Here is a 27,359-nt window from a genome sequence, read left to right on the forward strand (position 1 = left end):
CGTAAGCTTAAAGTACACAGCACAAAATAATTAAGACAAATAAAAGAGAAGGAAAATGTAATACTATAACCAAGAGAAAAAAGTCAACAGAAGCAGACCTACAGATGACTCACATGTTGGAAATGGCTGACCAGATCTTAAAATAAGCATTTTAAGTACAAAGACCCAATACGCCGAAGCTGTAGAAAAGTCCTAACTGTGAGAGATTTAAGAGAAAGTACTAAATCTCAGAGAAAAATGAGGTATATCTTGGTAAAGGGGTAGAGGAGTCATGTGCAGTTCTTGAACTTGTATTATCTTTGTACTGCTTCATTAAACCAACACTTTATCTACACAAATTTATAGTGAGATCTATTTCCTTTTTATGAAAAATAAAAATTACAAATTAACATTACAAATTAACAAAAGTAACAAACATTACATAACATTACAAATTAACAAAAGTAATAAGAAGAATGATTTTACAATATCAGCTGTCAGTATCAAAAACCCTGAGGGAGCAGTCTGCTCAGCAAGAGGTATGTATCTTTTTCTGATGCAAAGACAGTTAAGCCACCATTTATTTTAAGCAGCCACCATTTTGTTTGTGTTCACACTCCTGCTGGGACTGTATAGCTTTCTTTAGTACAGATTTACTGCTGCAGAGGGAAAGCAGTTGGCTGAAGGGTCTCACAAATTGCAGCTTATGGCCAACTGGGGGATCTTCTTATGACTAGCTGCAAATTCTCACACATCTGAAAGCTCCCCTAAACCATACCCAGTGGTCATTTCTCTGCTGGATACCATAAGCCCACAGATGAAGAAGAAAACAGTTCAGCACAACTAGATAACTTTTATTATTTTCATTAAAATGGACCAAGTCACTGACCCACAGTCTCCAGGTAAGTTTCAAAAGTGGTTTCCAACCTACCAAGGATTCACTCGGGAACCCATTAATGTAAAATTATAAACCTGATTATCACAAAAAGTTACTAAAAGCACATTAAGGGCGACAAAAATGAAGAAATATTTATTCAATGACTTAATCCATTTTAAATTAAGAGGTTGAGGTCCACAAATGTGACAGTTTGAAATAAGAACTGTGTGTGTAAGAAGGCTGGAGGTGAGGGTTGGGGAGTTGGAGATGGGCTTGGGAGGGAAGGTAATCCTGTAAAGGTTGACAGAAGGCGCAGAAGCCTTGGAGGAGTCAAGATGAAGAGTGAGGGGGCCATCGTGGTGGCACAAGGGGTTAAGTCACAGCACTATGAAGCTATCTACAGCCACTGCAGCACCAGCTGGATCCCTGACCAGGGAGATGACCCACATGGCGCAGCAGACCCCTCCTGCCTTGCCCACTGCTCCCCTCAGCAGTGCATTTCAGTACATCTGCCTGTTCCGCTCCCCACTCTGCCTCTGGTAAATCCTTTACCTCCTGAGCCTCTGGCCTGCACCCCAGCTCTTATATACATAAATAAATAAATCTTAAAAAAAAAAGATCAAGAGTGAAATGTTCCTGTATCTGTAAATGACAAGTTATATGGAGCATGAGGCACCTGAGGAAGTTCCCTCTCTAGCGTCTACCTACCCACTTCAGTGGCACAGGTTACCAGCCACCTCACCATCTCCCGCCGTCGCCAATTTAAGGTTGACAGTGTCATTCGCATAACCTATAAAGACAGGATAACAAATGTTTTGGAAGATTATCAGTAGAAAAAGAAAACTCTTCCAAGGTATATACTACTAGGCACAATCCCAACTACCAGGAGGATGAAGAGCCATTTTTGAGTAAAGCTCTGCAGATTAATTTGGATTTATCCATGGCTCCCTGGAGCTGACCTTGTCCCAGCTTGGGAAGCAGGAGGCAAGTTTGGGCTTCCTGACCAGATGCAGCATCCTGGCAAGTCACTCTATCAACCACTTTTCTCACCTACAAAATCAGGCATGGTTCTAGATACCTGAAGCGTCTCGTGAATTAATTCTGTCTAGGAACCCTCTAGTTGGCAGAGATATTTTAAAATAATCATTTCAGTTATTCCTTCAGTCACTGATTGCTCTTATTGATGATTATGAAGATAACCTGCGGTTATCTTTGGCATCATTAGTGGTTAAGATTTTCTTTTCCACATTTTAGTACAAAATTCTAAGATAAAATTATCCATCTCCTCCTACTTCCCCCATTTTTTAAGAGTCAGAACATTTAGGGACAGAATGCTTCTGAAGGCTTGGAAAGGCACTATGGGATACCTTGTAGGATCCTAGAAAGAAGGAAACAATGAGTAAGCTTTCAGTAATCTGCCATTTCCCCAAAATATCTGCCAGAATTCCAAATAACCAGAGAACACATATTAATGGTTCTTTCTGCACCATACCTTTAAGAGGCAAATGATACCAAAAATAAACCAATTAATAAAACCTTGTTTTTTAAAAGAAATTTTTAAAATGTCATTGTATACCTTAAATGCAATCTTCTATACTTATGGAGTATATATATATATATATATATATATATATATATATATATATAGTATGAGCATTTTCCTGTAATCCAATTCTATAAACTATCACTATAAGGCTAACCTGTAACTTGAAAACTAGATTACTCATCTATGCCCTAGAATGCCCTAATCAGGCATTAATTTAGGTAATTAGAGGATACAATTTCACTGTGTTTTTTAATGGAGAAAAAATTTTTAATACAGAGAAAGTATTAAGAGAGATTCCCTGAGAGAAAAAAATAGAAGCATGAACTTTTCAATTCTTGGTTTATATAGCAATCTTTCTAGAAACTTAAAGAAAGCAAATGTCTATCTGCATGACTAACTCAAATATCCTTGGTGATTATATCCAAGCAGGCTGGCTTGAAAGCTGAAACTGGCCTAATCGTTCATCTTTACCTAGTTTTCTCAGGTTTATATAAAAAGAGCTACAACTGTCCCTCTATTATGAACATGCATGCATCGCTAAAAATTCAACCTTCCTCTAAAATATTAATCCTAACAATTGAACCTTTAGTGTTACAAGGTAGCTTTATTTAAGTCTCTTACTAGCAGTAAGTCTCCTTTCATTAAAAAAAAAGTGATGTAAGGCTGTAATTCAGAAATGATTTTCTGATTGAAAGACATACACAGCGCTTCTAAATGCACAGACCCTGCACCTCAGGCAGCAGTCTGGTTCAGAAGGGAATGACCACAGATCTGAAGAACATACTTCCTGAACATATTTTTGCCCTAAAGACTCATTTACCTGCACTAAAAAATCCAATCCAGCAGACAGAAACAACCCTAAGATGGTGCCTTTATTTAGCAGTCCTTGGTGCCCCAGCAAAGACCACCAGTCATGTACCTGCAGGCCCAGCTCCAGAGACACTTTCAAAAGAGTGATGTCTGGCAAACTGTCCATGAGTGTTGCTATTTTAAATGCATCTTGGGCAAGCTTGAAGATGTGGGATGAGGAGTGAATGTTTTTCTGGATGGATTCTAATACTGTTTCCAGCCTCCGAACATCGCCTGTAATGAACAAGGGAAAACCAAACCAAACCAAATCAAAGGAAAAGAAAACAAACAAAAAGTCACACAACCACACACACACACACAAAGGGAGGAAAAAAGGAAACAAAACATAAAACACAAGTTAATTTACTTGAAATGTTCACAGATGGCACAGATGTTACTACTAAGCGTCCCATAGTTACTGCAATGTGTATGAATCTCTGCTCCACAAAAGAGATAGACTGAGACACACCCTTGATGACTAAAAGCCCATATGAACCAGAAACAACATGATACAGTAATGACCTCTCAGTTCCTATTTATATATTCTTGGTGAATATTTCAGGGAAAACAAAAATGTACCCGAACTTTTTAATCTGCTTCTGAAATCTCAACCACCACTTACACGGTATGCTAACTAAACCTGAATCTGCCAACAGCAAGTTTAATGATGCAGTTAAATGAGGAAAATGGGAGGCTCAAATGAGTAGCACCTGTTTTGCCTCATAAGCTACATCTAAAGGCTCTCTTACAACCTGACAGTAGCACAAGTGAGAATTTGATAGAAAGCAAAACCCTTATATTTAAAAAAAAAAAAAAAAAAGGCAAATTAACAAAATAATCATGAAGTTCAGGCCAATCCAGTACCTTTGGCTGCAGTTAACATGGTAGATGCCAGCTCACACTGCTGGGATTCTATGTGGCTTAGTGTGAACCAACGAGGATATCGGTTGGGAACAACTGATGCAATGTGGTGAGGGCGGGTGAGGTCTCCCGTTGGAGCAGTAGATTCCAATACTAGTAACCTGTAAAGAAAAGACAAGGCAGGTGGCTCCTAGTTATTATTTGTCCATCCTTTGGCCACAGGGGCCGGCTAGAAGCAAGGGAGTAGGAACATGCCGGGGAAATGGCTCAGGACCTTGGTGAAGGAAAAACTGGTACAGTTACATGCTACTGTCTAGATACCAAAGTCACCTGGTTAATTACCCATTATTATCCAAACCTAAGAGATTTCCTTTCTTTAGCATCATTTGGAAAGCTGCAATATTCAGAGAAATAAAGATATGTAACAATGAAGAAGTCTAAAATGTAAGTCTTGATCTTTGTGTATAAAATTTTTGAGGGGATGGGAGAGGGAGGCAGGTGGGATATGGGCACGGGTGGTTTGATGGAGAAAAAAGAGTATTACTATTAAAAAATGTTTTGAATATTATCACTCATTAAAAAATAAAAATCAACAAAGTGATTAAATAAGGTGAATATTTAAAACTGAGATGAAAACAGGAATCAGAGAAAAGTGAGATGAATAAGCTAAAGTTATTAAACCACAAAATAAGAGGGGAAGTAAAACAACTGACTTCCTTTCCATAGTCAAAAGTTCTGCAGAATTAGTTCCCTATTACTTCAGAAATTGGTGGTTAAAATATGTTCTAAACAAATCATATCTGAAATGAAAGCAAATGATTCAAGTATTTGTCCCTTGAAAGTCTTGCATAAATTCAGAATGACTTCTGACTTCAAACTATCTATCTTTGATTAAGAACACACTGACAAATAAAGAACTACTGAAAACAAAGCACATGTTTAGGGATCTCTTCCAAATAAAAGTACAAAGAGATCTGCAGAGGAGGTACAAGTAAAATAATTCTTTTCCAGTCATCAAAATACTGAGCTTTATTCCAGTCCCCCAGTGTTAGGGGCCATGGATTAAGAGCTAGGGACCAAGAGGAGTTAGCAAGGTCATGGTGTGATGCTGGCTTTGGGGACCCCACCCAAGGGCAGTTATTGCTCCTGGAAGCCAATGTCTCACTCTCTTTTCCTGTTATGTAGACACAATGAGATGTACATATTAAAAGGTGTCAAGGTAGGCAGTTAAGAAATAAGAGTTGCTGTTTAGCTTTTTAAAACTCCAGTATGTGGGCTTCCCTGGTGGTGCAGCGGGTTGGGTGCAGCACTGTGAAGCTGTCTGCAGCCTCTGCAGCGCGGGTTCGATTCCCAGCTGGCTGGGAAAGATACCCACATGGCGTGGCAGAACTTTCCTGTGGCACCCGCTGCTCCCCTCAGCAGTGTACTTCGGTCCGTCTGCCTGTTCTGCTCCCCGCTCTGTCTCTGGTGAGTCCTGTCACCCTCCCGCACCTCTGGCCTGTACCCCACCTGTTGTATAATTAAAAAATAAATCCAGAATGTCCCTATCCTCACAGGCAGATCTTTGCAGAGCTGCTGTAGAGAAAACTAGTCAATCAATATCCCTGAAAAGATGAGCAAATGAGTGCTGAAGATGCCCTTCCCGGTCCCTTCCCCTACCCCACACTTCCAAAAGGACTAAGAAATAAGCAACCTACATGCCTCTTTTCTTTCATGCTCCCCTGACTGCCCTGAGATGCTCTATTAGGTCATATTACCTCCCTTCCGCAGCAGTCCTTTTGGCTGAGGTGGTAGAGGTGGAAAACAAATCCCCTGTACCCAGCTAACACCATCCCCCCAGCTCCCATGAAGAAACTGCCTTGGCAAAGATAGTGAGTTTCTGAGTGTTAGGAAAGCAAGTCTTTCCACCTGACAGATACCTTCACATGCCAGAACCACAGAGCCAACTTATGCTATTTTATCCTTACACTTTACAGTGGTTGTAGCAACAGCATCTGGTGGCATCATTACATTAGCATCCTTCCTTTTAAAACAGGAGAACTCTTAGAATTTTTAAGTATAGAACTAAGCATCTGTCTTCACATGACAGCTTCCATTTCAGCTTCCCAAATGGGAACAGGAACTCCTAAAATTGTGCTCTACAGCAAAAACCAAATTTGGTAGAGAATTTTTGTCTATATTATTAATTTATTTTTATTTTAGAGACTAGACAAGAACGAACTTAAAAGGTTTTTCTCATAGTTAATGAGATTCCATGTTGCCAAGGAAAGCAAGTCAAATGGAAGGATGTTTGCCTCAAAACACTCTGTCACACAATTACAGGTATACAACCCCCTCATCACTGGATACAAAAGAGGAGGTCTCCTGAGATATAAGCCACACATACAAGCAAAGTTTTGTTTCTGAATCTACTATACTGGTTGCAGACATAGAATCAATCTTTGATGAGAACCTTCTAATGGGATTGAACTATTCCCCAGCACCTCAAGCTTTTAGGTTTGTACATGGTTTGTTTTCAGTAACTATAATGAGGCCTGTCCTTTCCATTAGCAACATGGGAGTGTTCTGTTAATTTTTTTAAAAAAGGGAAAAGCTCCTATTTTAAGGTGGTAATCCTTTTCAGGTCCTTAGAGAATGTAAGTCACATGTGAGACTGAAAAAATATAATCTTCAAGGTATTAGAAAATACCTAGAAAGAATTAATAAAATTTGGTGAACTTTAAAAAAAAGTGAAAACAGAAAGGCCAGTGGTAGAAAACAACATATTGAAATGGAGGGAATGAGGAAGGCTAGAGCAGACAGAAGTGAGGGGAGCAGATCCTGAAAGACCCATGGGGGTGAAGTCGTCAGTGCCAGATACAGGTCCCATCCTCTCTCATTCTTAAGCTGAGCACAGGGGTGCTTCAGTGATACAGTGGACTCCTGCACTGCAAGGAATTATAGCATGAGTGAAGGAGCCTCTCAGTCATATTCAAACAAGGATATTAATTATCTACCAATGTTTCCCCCAAATTAAGTTTTTTAGGAAGTTTTCAACTATGGCTGACTTGTGATTAAATCTGGACTGAACTTGTTCTCTACCAGCAGATTCTAGCTTCAGGGAGAAGATGGAGAAAGCCACGGTAAGTAGCTAAGCATACAATTTCCCCCTTACTCAAAAACAAAAGGAAAACAAGCCATGAACTACCACCACAATAGTCCAAAAAGCAAAAATAATAGTTTAGCTCTTCTGATACCTACAAGACACATGAGTGAGAAGTCAGTTAACAGCCATTTTTCCCAGTGAGGAATCTGACTGCCCCTGCCTGTCTGGGCTGTGAATACGTACCGCATTGCTCTCAGTGCAATTTTGTATGCCAATTCAGCATCATGAGGTAGGAGGGAGGTGAAGAGATACTTGGCAAATGTGTGCATTGGAACACTCTCCCGATGGATTATTTCGCCTAAACCACTATATGGTCCAGCTGTGGGAAGAAGACACACATTTTACATTCCTTAAAAAAGGTCTAACTTCTTGTTAAGTGTATTTAAAAAAACTTTTATGTAAAGTTATACATACAAGCTAATCAAGTTAATACTAAAGGGCATAATAGAAAGGGATACAATTTTTTTGGGTCAAAAACGATTCTAAAGGGTAGAGTTATTCAATACTGAATTCACTTGAGGAACAACCCCTCAACTATAGGACAGGTAAAATGAGAATCAGAGAGCTAAGGGAAAGAACTTTTCACATTATAAATGCTTCAGAGAAAGGAATTCTTCGAAGCATAAAACCTCACTGAATTTAAGAAACATCCTCTTTCAATGTGTGACAGATCAGCATCCAGATTTTCAAATGCACAGATGACTCTGCAGCTTAACTTTGGAACCTTTTCCTGGGCCCAAGCAGGTTTCCAGAAAAGAGTGTTCTGCCTTAATGGGGAGCAACGGGCGAGGATTCTGAATCACAAATCCCAATACAAAAATTTTATTGTTGCTTGTAATAAGAAGAAGGTGGTTAGAAGAATTGATTCTCACCATAGGCAAAAGAAAAAAAAGAAATCAACTGGAATTCTACCATTTTTGGGGCTCCAAAAGACCAATTTTAAAAGCAAAATTACATTTAAGCTATCAAAATTCATTTCTTAGTTAAGTTATGACAGGCATCGTGGCAGTGCTGACTTCCCCAGTGTGCTCTCTGAATGCCGCCCTTAGAGGAGCAATATAGACTTCTAAAATAAATTGTGAAAGGAAACCACAATGGTTAGTTCAGCTACTTTCCACTTAGGTACTTTGAGGTTTAGTTACTGTAAAAGTGTTTAATAAATTAGTTTCCATGTCACCTTTGGGTAACATCTGTTTCATGATTTCTAAAATTATGAACCATGACACTACTACTCAAAGGACATGATACATTTGTTTTCCATGAGAAAACCCAGTCTGGCAATAAGCTCAGAATGCAAGAAACACATTTCAGAAGCAATGGTGAGAGATGTACTGAACCGAGCACTGGGAAAGAGCATGATACATTCTAGATCATTTTAACAAAGGTTAGTTTTCAATTTCATTGTTTTATTTTTAGGCCAGTATTTTAAATTGTTCATTATTTAAGTACTTTGCAAACCATATAAATTACTTCTATTTTTTCACCTAGGCAAACTAAAATCCATCCTAAGATTTCTGATTTTCCTAAATCTATTCAACTTTTCTTCTTAAGACATCTAAATATGTTTTAGTGATCTCGGGTTCTTCAAAGTTGACAAAGCATTATAGCCCTGGCTTTAGCTTCATATAATGAAGTCAAATTATTTGTTTCTACTGTGGACTGAATGTTTTCAGTCCTGCTCCAATTCGTATGTTGATACCCCAGCACCCCAGCTCCCAGAGTGACTGTATTTGGAGATAGGGCCTTTATGGAGATAATAAAGTTTAAATGAAGTCACAGGGTAGGGCCCTGATATTTAAGATTAAATCATGTCCTTATAGAACAGACATCAGACAGCTTTTTTCACTCTCTCTGCTTCTGAGGGCACAGGGAGAAGGCAGCCATCTCCAAGACCAGGAGAGCCTCTCACCAGAAATTGAACCACGAGCACTTTGACTTTGGACATCCCAGAGACTTCACAACTGTGAGAACTAAATTTTTGTTGGTTAGGCACTAGGTTGTTGTATTTTCGTTAAGGTGGCCTAAATATACTAAGACACCAACTCTATCTCTTTTACTTAATGACTAATTATAGAAAATTTGTAGGTTATCCATCTTCATTTCTCCTCTATTTTTTCCCAATGTTTTCCTAAAACCATCAAATTACCTTTTTGTCTATGCAGAGAAAGCCAGGATACACAATCAACACTTCACTATGATGTCTCTCAACAAGTGAAACATTCAGTCAGGTATCACAGAACTAATTTTGGGATTAATAACCAATATAATCCTTGAACCCAAGTGTACTAAAATAATGAAAAACTGAAATTTGTACAAAGTTCCCCAGAAATGCCCTTCCAATAGCCAATTATCCAATACACCAATGATTATGTCCAGAAGAGATGAACACTCAGCAACACTGCAGTGTTACTGCTTCCTCTTTTTCATATGTCTGAGTGGGCTGACTAATTTGCACATGCAATCAAAGAGTGCAAATGCGCAAAGGACTCTGTGCCCCAGTGCAGTTAACTCAGTAATGGAGCACTTATCTTCCGGAGTTTATTGAAACTGGTCCTCCAGCTTCCCCTTGGACTGCTTCCTGTCCTGTGCCACCCTCTCTTCACAGGCCTAGCAGGGCCAGGAAAGGAGAGGAGGCTGCGATAAGTCAATAGTGCTGCTTTATCAGGCAGTCATAAAAATGTCTAATGAGGAGGGATACACTAAGACTACATTAAAAAAAAGACTAAGGCCAAGTAAAAAAATTTCATGAGTAATGAAATACTCATGAAATACAAGTAAAAAGGTGTATTATAAACAAAGTGTCAAACTATCAACTTTGAAAAATACTCTCCCTATCCTTGAGTGTAACAGAAATCAAAAGTTAGTTACCCATAGCCAGTGACAGTTAAGAAAAAGCTTGCAGTTAATGATATCGGTTATAGTAAAAGGAATTATATAGGGGGAAACGAAAAGAAAACAATAATGAAATAATCAAGATCACTTGAAATTTGCCCAGACAGGCCATTTTTATCTTCAGAAAAAAAAATGAACTTCAATACACTGCTTCAAATAACTACAATGAGTTTTAACCAAAATCAAGCATATTATTTGAAAAATTTTCCCTTTGAAGTGCATTTTCTAAAACACATAAATATATAATTGATGAAAATATTTTCTTTCAAATAGGTCTTAGTTTCAAACAAAAAAAGATATTTTGAAATGCTATTTTCTTCAAATCCCTTCTTTATATATAACAGTTCTGAATATAAGATGATACAGCACTTTATGAACCTATCAATCACAGAGAATCCCACAGTAACGCACATGTACTTGAGGGATAGGGGCAAGCTTATCAATTAGATATCACCTAAATTTGCACATTCACTCAGGTTACACTACACTAATCACCCTTACTCTTTTCAAGAAAAAAAAAAAATTATTTGTAATGCCAGTCAAAATTTGTTAGGACTCTTAGATTCTGAACCTTGTATAAAGAAAAATATTCCACTTTGCCTTAGAGAGTCTATGAAACTTGTAACTTGGTGAGTCTATGCCTAATGAATTCTCTGAAATAATTAGCACAGTGGAAATTCACTCTTACAGCCTTGAGTCCTTTGTTAGTGTGAGCAAATGACATAGTCAAGATCCAGATGTCAGCCAATAATTTGGAGGAATACCAACCAATTTCCATTTTATTATTTAACTGACCTAACAAGTAGGAATAAAGTCACTAGCAGTAATAACTCACTAAATATCAAACCTACATCTATCTCAGGAACAATACAATCGAAATAAGGCAGTCCTTTTCAAAACTTGTTCAAAAATGGAGTTCATTTCTAACAGCTGCTTGTATTAGAGTGACCTGGGACATGACTACCTAAGTGAAATGATACAAAACTAAACAGCTACATTTTTTAATTAAAGTGATAAAAAATTAAGTAACAATTTTTCGGATAGTGAACATGCCTATGATGCTAAGTGACCATACCAATCAGGGTAACGATCATATTAAATACACTTGAAAGTATCCCAACTGAAGAACACTTAGCAACTAAATAAAGTTGGCCAATAAGTGGAAAATTTCTTTATTCAAACTACCTTCTAATAGGAAGACTGCTTGCTTGCGAAAAATTTTCACCAGTGTGTCATCCAATTCAATTTCCTGAAGCTTGGAAATGAGCTGCTCCTCATTTCGGCAAACTTTCTCTTGTGTGTACAGCCCATCAGGCATGATACGCTGCTGTCCCAGTCCTATCAGGGCTACTTCCACAGCTAGCGTTAAATAGGATTCCCCTTCTTCTAAGAATTTGTGTGCAGGTAGATGCTGGTATTCCAGAGACTTGCACTGTCCCATGTTCTCTGTAAAATGTCACACACACACACACAAAATTCAGAGTTACGAAATTACTTTTGCAGGTATTCTGACATGTAAAGATATTTTTCTTATCCAGTTCCTTTAAATGAATATTTAAAGGCCAGAAAATATGTTCCTTAGGTTAAAGTGAAAAGTTTTCAACATTAAAAAAAAATAATCCCACAAATGACTTTATGTGTTTTGAGGGATAAGATACTGCAATTAGTTCTCGCCCATTGAAAATGAACCACAATGAAAACTATAAATCTAAAAAGACATTAAGAATACTTAAAGATTGAAATTGTTTTAATTAAACAAGAATAAAATTATACGATGATTGCAATAATTTCCAATTTTTAAAGCCTGGTATTAAAAAAAGCTTCCATACTTTTATTACAATGTTGAAATTTATAATGACAATAGTGGAGAATATAATATACATAATTCAATTTCAAGGTCCTGCTTGTTATCCAATAGACATCAGTCATCACAAGAGGAATGATTTTTTTGAGCAGTCTCTTGTCTCTATTTGGAAATTTGAAAAACTTCAATACCAACCACCCAATCAAGAAAATTCAGTGTCATAACTTTCACCTCCTGACAGAATTTGGGTCACCCATATATAATCTATGAAGGCAACCACCACAGGAGAAAGGATTGAGGGGCACGATTAACTAACCCCCCCTGAGCTTACACTGTCACAGGAGCAGTAGAAGAAACAATCTCCTTCTCCTTCCCAAGCTTTGCAAACTGCCCTTGACAGTCATTTTTAGGGATAATTGTTAAGTCTCAAGAGGCCAAAGGGAAATCTCAAACTTGAAAGGTATGTATGATGCAAAAATTTTAATGACATTTAGTACTTGAAGTCGACTAAGTATTTTATTTAAATAAATAAGTCATTTCAATGGAAAGACAAATTAAAAAAGCAACTAAACTATATTTCTACTTCTAAATGCTATATGACACACTTTATTTTATGTCTTTATACCGGAAAACAGTCATAACTGTAAATAAATTCTTAGATGCAGAATCACTGACTACATGGGAATGAATATTTCTAAGGTTCCTGACACAAACTGCCAGCTATGGACACTAAGACTTTTCCTAGTTTATAGAAGCCTGTCTAAAAAGCATGAGGGTGCTCATTTCTTTGCTCTTCTGCTAACTATGGGTACTGTTAACTGTATGGATTCATAAAACAAACTGAAGAGAAACAACAACAGATGCTACTTGGAGTTTAGAAAAAAGCACATGAGACAGAAGTCAATGTTTTTTTTACCTGTAAAATCTGAGAACCCAGAGAAGCTTTCATCATCAACATGACAGGCTTCCATAAGGCTGCTGAAAAGAGTACCCACAGGGTCCAGGGGGTGTCCAACCCAGCCTTCCAGATTGGTTATCGATGTGATGCTTTTATGGGGTAGCTCTGTGCAAGAAAAGGGAATTGAGAGATGATGGAGTCAGGGAGAGAAAGTCTGCACCATTTAATAGTGGCATCCTGACAAATTAGTACTAAATTCCATTGAAAATTCCTCTCTAATTAAAAAACAAAGGTATAATTCCCAACTTGTGAAACTATTTTGAGTTCCAAAGGTTCATTTGTAAATATATATAAATGGTACTAACTTCCCAAGACAGTTCCCAAAATCTATTTAATTCATGGTATTAAGGGTATTCATTCAGGGTATTGAGTTAACATTACTACTTACACCGAAAATTTTGAGAAACAAAGCTTACTTCATTTTCTACAAAGTCATATTTTATGACTCTGCCCAGTTTTCTTAATTGCAGGTCAAGGTGTAACATTGTAGATGTAAAAACAAAAACAACATTTGGAAAGTCTTTTGTAACATAATACAGCTACCAGAGACTAGGAAATCTTTGTTGGGGTGAGGAAGGATGGGGAAGAGACTGCCTAGCACAGAGCAGGATCCTGCCTTGTACTTTTCACACAGACACTTTCTGGGCACACAGAAGTACTGAATAAATCTATGTCATTGGTCTAAGGGGACCTGTTGAGTGGAAGCCAGCATCTGTTATGTGAATAGGGAGTGGCCTTCCTTGGGAGAGGATGGGTGGTTTAAAAACAAAAAAAGCCTGGGCCTCCCCGGTGGCGCAGCGGTTGAGCGCTGGGTTGCGAAGCTGCGCGCGGCCTCTGCGGCGCCGGTTCGATCCCCGGCTGCTCCCCAGCCACCGGAGGGGGGTCCCACATGGCGTGCAGACCTCTCCTGCCGCCCGCTGCTCCCCTCAGCAGTGTACTTCGGTCCTTCTGCCTGCTCTGCTCCCCGCTCTGGCTCTGGTGAATTCTCTCACCCTCCCGCGCTTCTGACTGTACCCAGTGCATGTATAAACCAAACAAACAAACAAACCAGCAAACAAATAAATAAAGCATGCCTCTATAAAAAAAAAAAAAAAAAAAAAAATTAAAAAAAAAAAAAAAAAAAGCCTGAAATAACTTTTCAGTGCTTACAGATAAAACAAATTAAGTCTAAGAATGGCCTCAAGGATAATCAGAGGAGTCTAATTTAACATACACTCTAACTACATGAACTTTTTTAAACTTTGTATTTCTTAAATATTATAACATTTTTATTGAATACAATTAAAACAACATTTCTTTTTTTTTTTTTTTTCCCCCCCAATCACAGAGTTTATTCAGAAACAACAGGAGAGGGCAGACTGGAGAATGAGTTCATGGCAACATCTAAAACAACATTTCTTAGTAAAGTGATGATAATTTCAAAAAATCAGATATGTATGAGTAAGCTCTCTTTTTGCAAAATAAAAAGTGCTTCACTCTCTTTGCCTGATTGTCCTTATACTTTTCAGAAGCAAGCAATTTTTGGCCTTCAGTGTATATGTTTGAGGGGAAGGGGAACTTCACAAAAATTTTTCACACGATTCTAGGAACATATTTTGCGAGCACATTTGACTGTCAGTGATGATATGAAGAATATGTAGAACTGGGAAAAATAATGATTCTCAGAAATATCACATTCCAAGCCTATCGAAACTCCCCCTTTATTTGGTTCAGATAGTAACTTTGGACTTTTCTTTCATCATATAAATGGTAATGTTAGTTAACATTAGTATTTCCAATATCGATAATATTACAAGTTGAACACTAGCCGCAACCTCCAGCCAATTTCAACAACTTTTGATAATACAATTAAAAAGCTTTAGAGTGCTTACATACTGTGCCAGGCCCTGTTCTAAGTGCTTTATTAGACTTAACTAGCCTACCTTCTCAACAACTCTAAGCAATAGGTACTCCACTGAGCCCCATTACACAGATGAAGAATCTAAATCACAGTGAGGTCAAGTCACTGTCTAAGGTCTCCCTACTGGTACCTATTGCTAAGGTTCAAACACAGGCAGTCTACCTACACATAGGCTTTACTATTAAGAATTAAAAAGCACTTTCACAAAATAAGGTATCTGGCTACTTGCATTTTAGATAATTCAGATATACTAAATTAGTTATTCACACAATTAAAAAAAAAACCCTCCTCCTTAGAACACAAACTAATTTAAGACTGTTTTTAATCTTACTTTCTTACAACAGTCAACCAGGGAAGAAAACACACATCTAAAATTTCTCACAGATCAGCTAAGAGGTTTTTCACTGGGTGAATAAAGCCACCTTAGCCTTCTAATTTTAAAAGCCCTTTCTTCCCCAAAGAGCACAAAACCTAATGATGTCATCACCAAGAATTTCATTCCAAAGGAAACAAACTCCTTCACATTCACCTTTTTTTTGAGTTCGGAACAATTCCAACTGTTTCTGTTGTTGTCGTCTTAATGTGTTCACAATAGCTATTGCTAGTCTCAGTGCTTCTCGGGGATACCCATGAGAACGTAATGCATCCACTCTTGCACAGGCTGTAGGAACATGTTCTAAAACAAAAAGTTAAGGGGGAAAGTTGTCATTGTCAGATATATCTAGAAAAACAGGATTTAATAGTAAGATGTTTTTCCCCTTAATACTATTAAAAAGACACAAGAAACCATTTTTAAATTCAGATTTGAATGAAAAACTCAGCTCCTATTGCCAAGCATTCATCCATCTCCATTGAATCCCTCAACTCTTCTACCACCCACTCCAATAACGCTATAGAAACTAAACAAAGAAGTAAGTCATGGAAATGTCTTTCCGGTTTGGCCACTTACCATGCCAGAGGGGCCACCCGCGGGAGTCAAAGAGGGAGTTTTCAGTGTCGTCATGGTAACAGTAGTTGGTGTATAGGTCACTGCTGATAATGTGCTGCAAGTGGCTATCCTGCCAGTGGAGATCGCATGCCTCAATAGCTCGGGTGAACACTGTCCGGTGTGGCCTGTTCGATGAATCTGTTTTTTCCACAATTCAGAAAGCCGTGTCAGCTATTATTCACATGTAAATAAATCAGTCATACCATTTTGTGGCCAGATGTTCACGAACACACCCACACACATTGTCCTGCACCCCCTAAGCAGAAGGATGAAGGGTGAATACTCTCATGTCCTAATACTGGGAGGCAAGTCAGCCCAAGAGCCACCATTCAGTCACTTGATTTATCAAACACAAACACTCTGCAGCCATCAAAGCTAAGGTTAAAGGCATCCTGCAAAAAGAATGTCAAGTCTAGTTTCCATGCCAAATACACTCAACAGAGGCACTCGGCACAAAAAAAAAAAAAAAAAAAAAATATTGCATGAGAACTCACTGCTCCCCACTTCTGAGGTGCTGTGCTGGGCTGCCCTGATGGAATCAACAGCTCTCACAAACACTATGCAAGAGATGGGACACCAGCCATGGAACCTTTCAGGAAGATGCAGTCAGCCTTTAAAGATATGCATAAGGGTTGTGCTTTTGGTTGTATTTTTTAACTATATTGTGCGGTTTTGCACAATTAAAACTATTATGCTTCTTGGGATATAAACTGATTAAATGCCACTTTATATCCCAAAGGGCATAAATGCATATATTTAACATTTCACAAAGCCACACAACATAGCTACAAAACAAACCAGCGCACTTACCTTGCCCCTACAGGCTGCCTCCTGACTCCTGTGCAGGTTCCATGACTGGTGTGATGTCCCCAGCATAGTGTATGCCGGGGTATCACAAAAGAGCAGAAGCATACACTCCGAAGAGGGTTCAAGTTTCAGGACCTGACGGAGAAAAGAAATGTTTGGGGAATAAAGGATATTCTCACCCCAACTCCTTGGATTATTCAGTTCCTCTGGGTAACATAGTTCAAACTCTACCTGCATTCCCACCCATTAGGTCCCCGCTCCAGACTTACCATCAACTGTGGCACAAACCTCAGTAAGCCTCAAATGAAAAGGTAACAAACTATGTGTACTTGACTTAGATCAAGTAACACCTCCCCCTAACTGTTCTGAGGCTTGACTAAATGGGTAGTATAATCTGGAGCTTCCTTTGATAAAGTTTCATGCTCCTGCCTCTGGAGCTTTGACTAACAAGCACAGACATATAAAGACAATTGTAAAACTCAGAAACAACTGAATGCAGAAGGAAAGCTCTGGGAACTCATCTAGGCCAACCTATATTTTGCTGATGGGACTAAAAATTAAGAGAAATAAAGTGACTTGCCAAGGTCACACAGCCAGGCAATGGCAGTCAATATAGAAACACAGCTATCCTTACTCCAAATTCAGCTAATTCAGCTGCTCTGAAAGTCTTCTAACAGATTTTTAACAGAGAGATATTTCTTCAACCTTGTCTCTTGTCAACGTAGATAGCTCTATCTGAATGGGAGATGTAGCAAAATGCATGGATAAAAGATAATCGGGGGGCATAAATACTGATATATCTGTTATGGCCCCTGCCCAGATTCCTTGCTACTTGCTAACAGACAGAGGTATGCTTCACAAATGGGAAGAGAGGGTCCTACTTGGTTTTGTTTTTTTTTTTTTTAAGATTTATTTAGTTATGCATACAAGAACTGGGGTGTAAGCCAGAGGTGCAGGGGAGGTAAGAGGATTTACCAGAGACAGAGTAGGGGAACAGAACAGGCAGATCTACTGAAATGCACTCTGTGGAAAGCAGCAGGCAAGACAGGAGAGGTCTGCTGTGCCATGTGGACAGCTCCCTGGCCGGGGATCCAACTCTGCTGCAGAGGTTGGTGATAGCTTGACAGCGCTGTCTTTAACCCTTGCGCCACCAGGGAGGCCCAAGAGGGCCCTACATTTAAGGGTTTTTTGAATCTACCAGGGTTTTTCGATGAGCAGAATAAATATACCCTAATGCAACAAGAAAATGGTTCCATTTTTTGATCAAATAGTCCAAAGTCCAAATCTCAAATATTTTTAAATGGCTTTGTCTCTTCAATTATTTTGCTCAAATCATAGAAACAGAATTAAACACTTAGACAATGCTGAAACAGTATTATGCATATATTAAAAAAATTAGGTCTACCTGTTGACTTTACTCACTGATGTACCAATAATAAAAGCAAGAAGAATATGATTCCTTTTTTTCTTTCTTTTTTTTTTTTGTGGGACCCTCGCCAGCGGCCGGGGAATGAACTGGTGCTGCAGAGGCTGCGGGCAGCCTCGCAGCCCAGCACTCAACCGCTGCGCCACCAGGGAAGGCCCAGAATATGATTCTTTTTTAAAAAATTAAAACCCTAACTTTTCACATGTTTGTATGTAAATATATGAGCACACAGAGAGGTATAGGACATACATCAGGACTTTAATAGTGGTTGGCTCCAAGTAGCCAATAAAACCAATCATAACAGAAAAAGTCAAAATGCTAATGAAATAACATTTAAATGAAAATGAAGATATAGAGTTCTATTGTAACAGGGCAACAAAGAACTGATTATGCACACAATGACTAAAAAGATACATAAACTAAAAGTTGGTCTGATTAGGTCAAATTTTTGTTCCATTTTAATCTTAGATGTCTGTTTTTGGTTTTTGCATAATATGGAAATGAGAAACATCTCAACCAAATTTTTAAATGATAATACACAAATGCATAAGAAATTTTTAATAAAGTAGACATAACATTAATACATGCAGGCAAAAAAATTTGGGAAATTTCAGAAAAGCAAAAAAGGGAGTGAGTTCTTTTATTAAAAATAAAAATCATAAAACTATCATTCTGGTATCATTTAAAGAAAATTACTCTTTTAAAGTGTGTGGACTCAAATATGTGGTTGTTAATTGATGATAACAAATAATCTAAGCTAAGACAGAGCCTGATTTGCCCTTCAAATTTACTCAAATGTGTCAGCTTGTGTAATTCTGCCCGTGGTCCCTCACACATGCTCACTGTTCAGCTCCAACCGCTGTTCTACTCTGCGATGGACACCACACGCTATCTCATGAGTAAGTCCCCTGCACTCTCCAAAAAAGCATTGCAGGCTGAGCACCAGAGGCCCACTGCCAAGGTGTCCCTTCTGACAGGCCCTCAGGAGAATGTGGGTGCTCTGGTAAAAGCAGGAGCCTTGGTGCCTTTAGGCACAACAACTATCAATACTGCCATCAGAAGCTAGGGCCTGACTTCAGATCCCTGGGACAAACCATAAATATTCATCTGGAAGCTGGACCACTTCTACCTGCTTCTTAAATCTATGGAATAGTCATGTTTAACCAAGAGGAACATAAACCAAAGGGAAAGTAAAAGTGTTAAAACGTTATAATGGTAGTGTAAGAAAGCAGACGGAATAAAACAGAGAAAGCTGCAAACATAATTAAGTAGAAGGGGATTAAAGATAGTGCTGATATAGATCAGGCATACTCTTTCCTAGCAATGGAGGAGAATAAATGTTGAATTACCGGACTTGAAAACACTGAGCTACTGGAAAAAATTTGTGCTACGAGGGGTAAATTTATTTTCTTTTGTTATTAAATAAAAGCATCATGGGCAATAAAGATATGACAGATTTCAAATACTGAATTCCCAAGGCAAATATCTCTAGACAAAGCAGAGCCAGACAATCATCTTTCCCAAGTCCTAAACCTGCTTTTTGATTGGACAAGTCCCAAAGGAGTATGATTTATCATTTTCTTTCTCTGTAGAGACTGAAAACACTATGTGAACATCACATTCAAACTCAGCACATTGTCCAGCTCTTTCTAGTAGCACCAGTTCTATACGGGGCTAGGATATAGAAAACAACAATCTAGATTCTGGATCCTATCTTGAGCGCTTGTTTGGAGGTTCTAGCAGGGGAGCGCAGCTACTTGTATACCCTCGACCGAAGACCGGTCCGTCTCTATTCGGGGAAGTCTCTATTCGGGGAAGGCCGTCCTCTTCGACCGAGCGCGCAGCTTCGGGAGGGACGCACATGGAGCGGTGAGGGAGGAAGGGGACACCCGCCTAGCCAGCCAGATCAGCCGAATCAACCCTGGCGATCAATGGGGTGACAGATGTCGCAGCCAGATCGCCCTCACATCCTGGATCCTATCTTGAATCTACCACAATTTAAAAAGTCTTTCAAGCTTTCCTATAATAAACAAATCATGCAAATAGTGACATGAACTCATGAATGAAATTTTTATATGCAAGAGTTAATTAAACTACTTTAGAAATCTGGTTCGAAAAAGGAGAGAAAATTCCATAGGAGCAAAATGGTAGATATGGGGGTGGAGGGGATTCAGAAAAGCAAAAAAGGGAGTCAGGTGGGGGGGAGTTTTTCTTAGTTGTCCCTAGGATTGGAGGGAACTATTAACTTAAGGTTTCATAGGAACAAGTATGCTAGACAATCTTTCACAATTAAGAGTTCTTCCCCTAGTCCAAATACCAATAGCATCCTATATCCCCCTAGCCCAGTCATAAAACATTTATTTACATTTTTAATTCTAAGAATTTTTTAACTGATTAAATTCACAGTAGCCCAAACATGAATTGATGGAGATAAAAACACACAGCTCCCCCAAAACACCCATATGTCTCTCAATATTTTGTTTCATAAAATATATTACACTACATTCTATTCCGTGATATTTTAAGTTAGATAAATATTCAAACTAAGTAACAGGCAAATTTTAACATACACTTATTATATTCATCTGTATTATGACGGATATAGGGAAAAACATATAACTCTCAAGTAAAAATTAACACACACAATCTCATTCACAAAATATATAAAGTTCTTGAGGTACAGTAATTTCTTCCATGAGTAAAACAACTTTCCCACATATATTGGAACTACTATTAGAAACATTTATGTACAATTAGGCAGAAACAAATAAACAGAATATCACTAAGGACTCACCTTGATTGGCATTTGCACCCTGAGGCAGAGCATTGGTTAAATTGGGTAATTCACTGCCATGATTCCCATCTTCCCATGGACAGACATCAACACTGTTCCACTTTTTCAACTGTTTTAGCCAACTGGCCTTCTGTTCCAACTTGCAGTGGGGGTTTAAAACTATACACATCCACAGAGCACCTAATTTCAAGAAAGAGAAGGAAGTAAATTTTTAAAAATTATGAAAATGTCTAATTCTAATCGCTTATGAATTACAAACCAAAATTATAAACCACTTCAAAATGGATCCAAATTTGCCATTTTTCTAAATAAAATCTCTCCTTAATTCAGGTCACAAGTCACATACAGAGTTCAATGTAAGAAGGATGAGAGTCTAAACTTGAATCAAAGATCTAAATAAACATTGTCACACATTAAAAATGAAAGATATAATCCCATTCCTAGTTATGTGACATTTCAGACAGAATAAAAAATATATAAAGAACATGACCCTTAAAGCCTAATTTGCTACTTTAATTTATATACAGATTTCAAAAACCTCTTTAAATGTTTTTCTGTTCAAAAACAGCTTTCTTTTAAGATTACCTTTTCACATTAAAATCAAAAAGGCATATAATGATTACAAATAAAGAATTGCCTGGTCTCCTTATAAACATTAATTAGTATGCATACGTATATCAGTTAGTATGCATATTTATTAATACTTATCAATAGAACTTTGAAAAATAAAATTCACTTAACATACTTCCTTAAATGATTTAACCAGGAATTAGTCTTTACATGTAAAGAAAAGACAAAAAATTTGTGTCTATGTGAATAAAATCACAAAACATTTTAATCAAAAATTTCATTTGCTTTTCAAAGGAAAGGCATAACAAATTTATAAGGCTTAACTTATAATTTGAATAATTCAGCTTTTGAGAAATGATAAATGTATTATTTCTTTTTATGTTCTTCAGAGGTAGTTAATTCAAGCAAATATTTCACTTGTTTTAAAAGTTTTACATTTCACTTTACTATTTTCAAAACAAGACAGATACCAGTACTTCAAAACCATTCACAACACCTTCACTTTGAAAAGATATGTGTATTTTAATCTGGTGTGTTAGCCAAGAGAATAATAAAAGAAAGAATGATCATTGTTTGTTTTATTTGTCCCAACAAGATGCCTTACATTCTTCTATGTTTAAATGAGCAAGCTTCTTCAACTAGAGAATCTGATATTTTAAATACCAAGTAACTTAAACACCTGAAACATATAATAAAGCCATGATGCTTCAATGAAAGAAAATATTTTTAAAACTCAAATAACTTAAACCAGCAGAAAATAAAAATGGTCAGAACTTATCTGTGCCACAGATATTTACAATTTACTTTTCAGTAGTTTTAAATGCCAATTAAAAACCTAACATGATCCATCAAGATGGAGTAAACACACCATAGTTTGTGTTTCCCAATGACTACAACTAAAAACTCTGGACTAAATACAAAAAGTAGTAACCTGAACACTGAAAATAAACAAGAGCAAGCAGATAGAGGAAAAGAACTGAAGAACCTAGGCATGTGGAGGTGATTTCCTGTTACCTTTTCTAGTTTGAACATAATTTTAAATCCCATTCAAGGAACTCTGGAGAAGGTACAGCTAACAAGAACCTGAAAGAAACCTCACCTAGCTGGTCAGGACAAGAAAAGGGACCCCTCCCCCCCACTCATGCACACTCAAAGCTGGAAGATGAGGATACCTGAATTCTGTGTACAAATGGACACAAGTCCTGAGCATATCTCATATGCATGAGACAGACCCCAGACAGCACAGCAAAGCTTTGAAAACTTTAACTGACACTGTCATCCAAAGAAGGTGAAACAGAACTCAGAGTCTGAATCTACCCTCTTTGGTTGTATGCCTTCAAGAAAATGAAAACATTCTCCAGAAGACTTTAATAGGACCCAGAGTCTCACAACACTGTCTTCAAAATGCCCAAGATCCAAAATTAGTTGGCTTACAAACAGGAAAATGTGATCGATTCTCCAGGGAACAAACAATCAACAGATGCCAACAAAGATGAACCAGATGTTAGAATTACCAGTCGGAGACTTTATAGCAACGATTATAACTACGTTCCATGAGAGGAAGGCAAACACTACTGGAAGAAGTGTAATATAAACTATAAAAAACTAAATGGAGATTTCAGAATTGAAAAAACTATACCTAAAAAAAAAAAAATCAGTGGGTGTTATCAATAACAGAACGGGTATGATATAGGAAAAAGTTCATTTACTTGAAGATAAATATTATCTCTTCTGAAGAATGGAAAACAATCAAAAGAAAACCAAGAATCTTAAAGACAGGTGGGAAAATTTCAAAAAGTCTAATATTTGTGCCACTGGAGACCCTAAAGAAAACATGATATATGTAATAAAATTTTAGAAGTAATGAAAGAAAACTTCCCAAATTTGAAGATATTAATTTAGAGACTGAAGAAGCTCAGCTAACCACAAAGGGTAACAAAGAAAACCATGCCCAAATACTACAATCAAATCAGTGGAAGTCAAAGAGATTAAAAAAAAAAAATCTTGAAAGCAATCAAAGAAAAATGACTCAAAAAATTAGAGACTTCTCATCAGAAATCAAAGGACAGATGACAGTGGAACAATATCTTTGAAGTGTTAAAAGTGGCAATCCAGAATTTTTTTTTATTATACTTCCTTTATACATCCATGGGCATTCATGCATGTGGCTCAGTGACCATGACTACTCCATATATGTTTTTAAACATTCACATCACAATTATATATTATCCATTTTGGTGGTATGTGCTTTGTTTGTTTTTTGTTCAGATGTCTGAGACCCAGAATCATATCCAGCAAAAATATAATTCAGAAATAGTGGTAAAATAAAGATAGCCTCAGATCAGGAAAACTAAAAGCATTTGTTGGTAATACCTATCCTTGAGGAAATGTTAAAGGAGGTTCTTCAGGCCAAAAGAAGTAACACCAGAGGGAATATTGTTACTGTTAAGAATAAAGGAAGTATTTATCAGAAATTACAAATGCCTGAGGAGCAAATATAAGAGACTATTTTTGCCCTTTTAAGTTCTTTAAAATAAGTATGACTATTGAAAGCAAAAACCTGAACTTTGCGTTGAGGCATTTTAAATGGATGTAGGTAGATGCAATATACACAAAAACTGTAACATAAGGGAGAGTAAAGGGATCTATATAGTTGTTATATTCTATATTCGATAGTAGAAAAATATTAATTCAAAGTAAACTATGTAAGGTTAGGCATGTTTATACTGCAGTACTTAAATCATTTTCAAAAATACAAGGAGATACAACAAGGACAAAAAATAAAATACTAAAAAAATATGAAGACAATACAAAGAAAAAAGGAATAGAGGAACAGAAGCAGGATAAATTAAAACATAGGATAAATATAAAATGAATGATTAAATGGTGGGTCTAAACTCAAACACACAAGTAATTATATTAAATGTAAATGGTCAAAACATACCAATTGGAAGAGATGGTAAAATCGAATTAAAAAACAAGACCCAACTCTATACTTGGTCCAAGAAATCTGCCTTAAATGTGATGACACAGATTAAAAAGGATAGAAAATGACATATCATACAAACACTTTCAAAATAAAGTTGGAGAGGCCATACTATTATTAAACAAAGTAGACGTCAGAATACCACACCAGGTATAAAGTGAAACATGACATGATTAAAGGGTCAGTTTTAATGAATATGCTGCACCTAACATTAAAACTTTAAAATACATGAAGTCTTTTCATTAAGATGGCACTGAAAAGTAAAGTTCTTGCTCCTCCCAAAGCTGAAACCTAAATAAAAGCCTTGAAGGCTAAGAAAGCAGTTCTGAAAGACATCCACAACTACAAGAAAAGAAGATATTCCTATCACTCCTTCTGGTGGCCTAAAAGACTGAAACTCCAAAGGCTAACCACACTTCCTCAGAAAAGTGTTCCCAGGAGAAACAAACTTGACCGCTATGCCATAGTCAAGTACCTTCATGACTTCAAGTCAGTCATGAAGAAGATACAAGACAAGAACACATCTCTGTGTTCATTGTGGAAGAAAAGGCAACTATTGATAACATCAGATCAACAGACTGTGAAAATACTCGATGATGCTAATGGTATATGAAGAAGGTATATGTTCGATGGCACCTGATTATGATGCTTGCCAACAAAATTGGGATCATCTAAACTGAGTACAGCTAGTTAATAATAAATGTAAATTTTTTTTCACCAAAAAACCAACATATATATAAAAAGGAAAAACAGAGCTGAAAGGAGAACTAAATAATCCATAATTATATTTGGAAACTTCAATATTCTTCTCTCAATGACAGATGAGCAAGAACACAGAAAATCATCAAATTACCTAATCACCACTCAACCTCAATCAACTGATATTTATAGAATATTTCACCTAACATTAGTAGGAAGCCCCCCCCCCCCAAAAAAAAATCCCACTCGTTTTTAACACAAAAAGAGATTCACCAAGACACCCATAATCTGGGCCACAAAACAGGCAAATTTGAAAAAGTGAAAGCATGCAACCAAATCATACTCTCTGATATAACAAAAATCAGTGACAGAAATAAATATATTTGGAAAATCCCCAAATATGCAGGAATAGGACAACACACTTCTATGTAACTGAGTAAAAGAGAAAGTAACAAGGGAAATGAGAAAATACTTTGTACTGAGTAAGAATGCAAATAAAACATACCAAAATCTGTGATCTACAGATAAAAACGGGTTTAGAGGGAAATTTAAAGCATTAAATGCTCATATTAGAAAAGAAGAAAATATTCAAACCAATAATCTAAATATTCACCTTGATAAAGTAGAAAAAGAATGAGAAATCAAAGTCAAAAAAAAATAAAGCTATGATCAGACCAACAACAAAAGACAAACTGTCAGTATCTAGAATAAAAGAGGGCACATCATTACAGATCCTAAGGGTAGTAAAAGGCTTATGTGGAAATACTGTGAACTTTATGCCCATAAACTTTACAACTGAGATAAGACAAAGCCCTTAAAAATAAAAAACTAACAAAGCTCACCCAAGAAGAAATAATAACCTGAACAGTTTTAAACTTATTTTAAAAATAAAATCTGTAGTTAAGAATCTCTATCAATGAGGTCCATATGTTTCCCTGGAAATTTCTACCAAGATTTTAAGAAAGAAGTAACACCAATTCTACACAATGTCTTCCAGAAGACAAGAGAAGGAAATGGTTTCCAACTTATTTCATGAAGTCAACATTACCCTGACACCAAAAACAACACTCCAAGTAAATATAGTTACAGACCAACATCCTGATGAACATAGGAAAAAAAAAATGCCTCAACAAAACATGAGCAGATCTAAGAAGTGTATGGAAGGGAAAATACACCTCAACCAAATATGGCTTATCTGAGGCATGCAAGGCTGGTTCAATATTGAAAAATAACTCAGTATAGCTCACTGCATTAACAGGTTAAGGGAGAAATCATATGTCCATTTCAATAGATGCAGAAAAAGCAGTTGAACAAATTCAACATTCCCTTCATAATAAATAAAACTTACAACAAGCCAGAGACAGAAGACAACCTAGGTAAACGTTTCTAACCTGATAAAGAGCACCTGCAAAAACCACTACAGGTCACCTCATAATGGCAAACAACTGAATGTTTTTTCAAGAATGAAACAAGGCAAAAATGTCTACTTTTGACTTCCTTTAGCATCACACTGTGATCTCTAGACAGGCCAATAAAGCAAGAAAAGGAGGTTAATGGCATAGAGTAGGGAGGAAAAATAAAATAACCTCTATTTGTAGACAACTAATCTATAAAAATGCTCCTAGAACTAATAGGTTTAGCAATGTCATATAAATTCAAAGCAAAAACACAAAACAAAGCAAAACAAAAAAAACTCAGCTTGTTCTCTATACACTAAAATTGAAGAGATAAAAATCTGCCCCCCCAAAAGCATTGTTTATATTATTATCACCAAAACTTATGAAATATTTAGTTATAAATTTAGCAGAATTTATATGTGCAGAATCTCTGCTAAAACTTCAAAACAATGACAAAAGAAATCAAAGACAATCTTAAAAAGCATAAAGTTACTATGTTTACAGATTGGAAAACTCAATATTCTGTTAAGATATCAATTGTCCCCCAATTGATTGAGACACACACACACACACACACAAAACCCTAGTAGGTAACTGTGTACATTATTTTAAAAATAGATACAAAACACTCAAAAAAATTTTAAAGAACAGGTTGGAAGACTCACAGTACCTGTTTTTGAGACTTTCTATAAAGTTGCAATTAAGACAGCGCACAAATGGCAAAAGAATAGACATACAGAGCAACAGTATAGACTAGAGCTCAGAAATATACCTACACAAATATGGCAGTTCGAGGTTCAAAGTTAATTCAATGGAGAAAGATAAATCTTTTCAAACAACTGGTACTGCAGTTATTAGGTATTTATGTGAAAAAATGAACT

General features: G+C 36.9%; 1 protein-coding gene across 1 annotated transcript in view; it reads right to left on the bottom strand.

Annotated features, from left to right (window-relative positions):
- ZSWIM6 (zinc finger SWIM-type containing 6) overlaps nucleotides 1-27,359 on the bottom strand; it is a 175,164-nt gene that overhangs the window by 1,826 nt on the left and 145,979 nt on the right. Inside the window, exons 5-13 of the mRNA XM_084233146.1 lie at nucleotides 20,827-21,006; nucleotides 15,761-15,937; nucleotides 15,341-15,487; nucleotides 12,870-13,016; nucleotides 11,335-11,595; nucleotides 7,441-7,576; nucleotides 4,116-4,273; nucleotides 3,322-3,485; nucleotides 1,565-1,646 (exon numbers count right to left, since the gene is read on the bottom strand). Of these exons, the coding sequence (XP_084089272.1) occupies nucleotides 1,565-1,646; nucleotides 3,322-3,485; nucleotides 4,116-4,273; nucleotides 7,441-7,576; nucleotides 11,335-11,595; nucleotides 12,870-13,016; nucleotides 15,341-15,487; nucleotides 15,761-15,937; nucleotides 20,827-21,006 (1,452 nt within the window). The remainder of the gene's footprint in view (nucleotides 1-1,564; nucleotides 1,647-3,321; nucleotides 3,486-4,115; nucleotides 4,274-7,440; nucleotides 7,577-11,334; nucleotides 11,596-12,869; nucleotides 13,017-15,340; nucleotides 15,488-15,760; nucleotides 15,938-20,826; nucleotides 21,007-27,359) is intronic.

Source organism: Talpa europaea, assembly GCF_964194135.1.
Source record: "Talpa europaea genome assembly, chromosome: 5".
Classification (NCBI taxonomy): domain Eukaryota; kingdom Metazoa; phylum Chordata; class Mammalia; order Eulipotyphla; family Talpidae; genus Talpa; species Talpa europaea.